Source organism: Nanorana parkeri, unplaced genomic scaffold (genome assembly GCF_000935625.1).
Source record: "Nanorana parkeri isolate BGI_ZX_2015 unplaced genomic scaffold, ASM93562v1 scaffold8377, whole genome shotgun sequence".
NCBI classification, from domain to species: domain Eukaryota; kingdom Metazoa; phylum Chordata; class Amphibia; order Anura; family Dicroglossidae; genus Nanorana; species Nanorana parkeri.
Genome location: NW_017314454.1, coordinates 1 through 1,036, shown reverse-complemented (window position 1 = coordinate 1,036; position 1,036 = coordinate 1). Strand labels below are relative to the sequence as shown.

At 50.7% G+C, this 1,036-nt stretch overlaps 1 protein-coding gene across 1 annotated transcript; it reads left to right on the top strand.

Annotated features, from left to right (window-relative positions):
- Nucleotides 1-294: 294 nt before the first annotated feature.
- On the top strand, nt 295-1,022 carry LOC108804256 (transcription factor HES-4-B-like). Its single transcript, XM_018575999.1, has 3 exons — nt 295-567; nt 678-773; nt 881-1,022. Exons 1-3 carry the CDS (start codon nt 460-462, stop codon nt 1,001-1,003), a joined length of 327 nt encoding a protein of 108 aa, XP_018431501.1. The 5' UTR covers nt 295-459; the 3' UTR covers nt 1,004-1,022.
- Nucleotides 1,023-1,036: the final 14 nt, after the last annotated feature.

Here is a 1,036-nt window from a genome sequence, read left to right as displayed (position 1 = left end):
GCCTGTTTACAGTAAATAACACTTCAATGCCTGGATCCAGTAAGTTCTCAGCTTGAATTTCTCCCCAATGCAAAAACATCAACTCTAGCCAAGCCTAGCACTGAGGAGTGCACTGGGCGCCCGTGTAAAGGAGGGAGGGGGGTGGTGGAAAGTCCTGGGAGAAGGGGGGCCGGGAGGAGGGTGAGTGCTGGCCAATCAGAAAGAGCTGTGGGCGAGGCAAGTGTGGGAAAGAATGTAGAGAAGGTTTCACACGAATGGGAAGCATCAGAGAGGAATATAAATACAGGCGGATCCTGCAGACTGGGTTAGTCATACAAGCACTCAGGCTTTGGGAGCAGCCAGGTTACCTCCAGTGACTTTACACAGCAGCTCTGCTGCTACTGGACTGATAAACGGATACAACTAAACCCCATCCATCCTGTGACTCTACTATCTCTGTACCCCCCCTTTACTTGGATCATGCCGGCCGACAGCATGGAGAAGCCCACTGCCTCCCCTATTGCAGGGGCACAGGCTAACTCTGCTCAGACCCCGGATAAACCTAAGAGTGCCAGCGAGCACAGAAAGGTAAATATCCCTTGTGTGCCCCCTGCGCGGGTGCTGCAGATCAGAATCTTGGGATATGTTGGCAATGTGCACTGTAGAGTTGTACTCATGTCTTGCCTCTGTTTTTACAGTCCTCCAAACCCATCATGGAGAAGCGCAGGAGAGCTCGCATCAATGAGAGCCTGGGACAGCTCAAGACTCTTATCTTGGACGCCTTAAAGAAAGATGTAAGTTGCCTTAAAGTCTCTGGTCACTGCTTCCTGACCCTTCATCCCTCTGCTGCTGCTGCCCACAAGTCTCACACTTTACTGATCATCTCTTTCCTTCTTTGCAGAGCTCCAGACACTCCAAGCTGGAGAAGGCTGATATCCTGGAAATGACAGTCAAGCACCTGCGGAACTTGCAAAGAGTTCAGATGACAGGTACATATCTGAGGCTCTTTATATTCTCACAATGATTGCTATTGATGGATGATGTAGGGGCTGGCAGG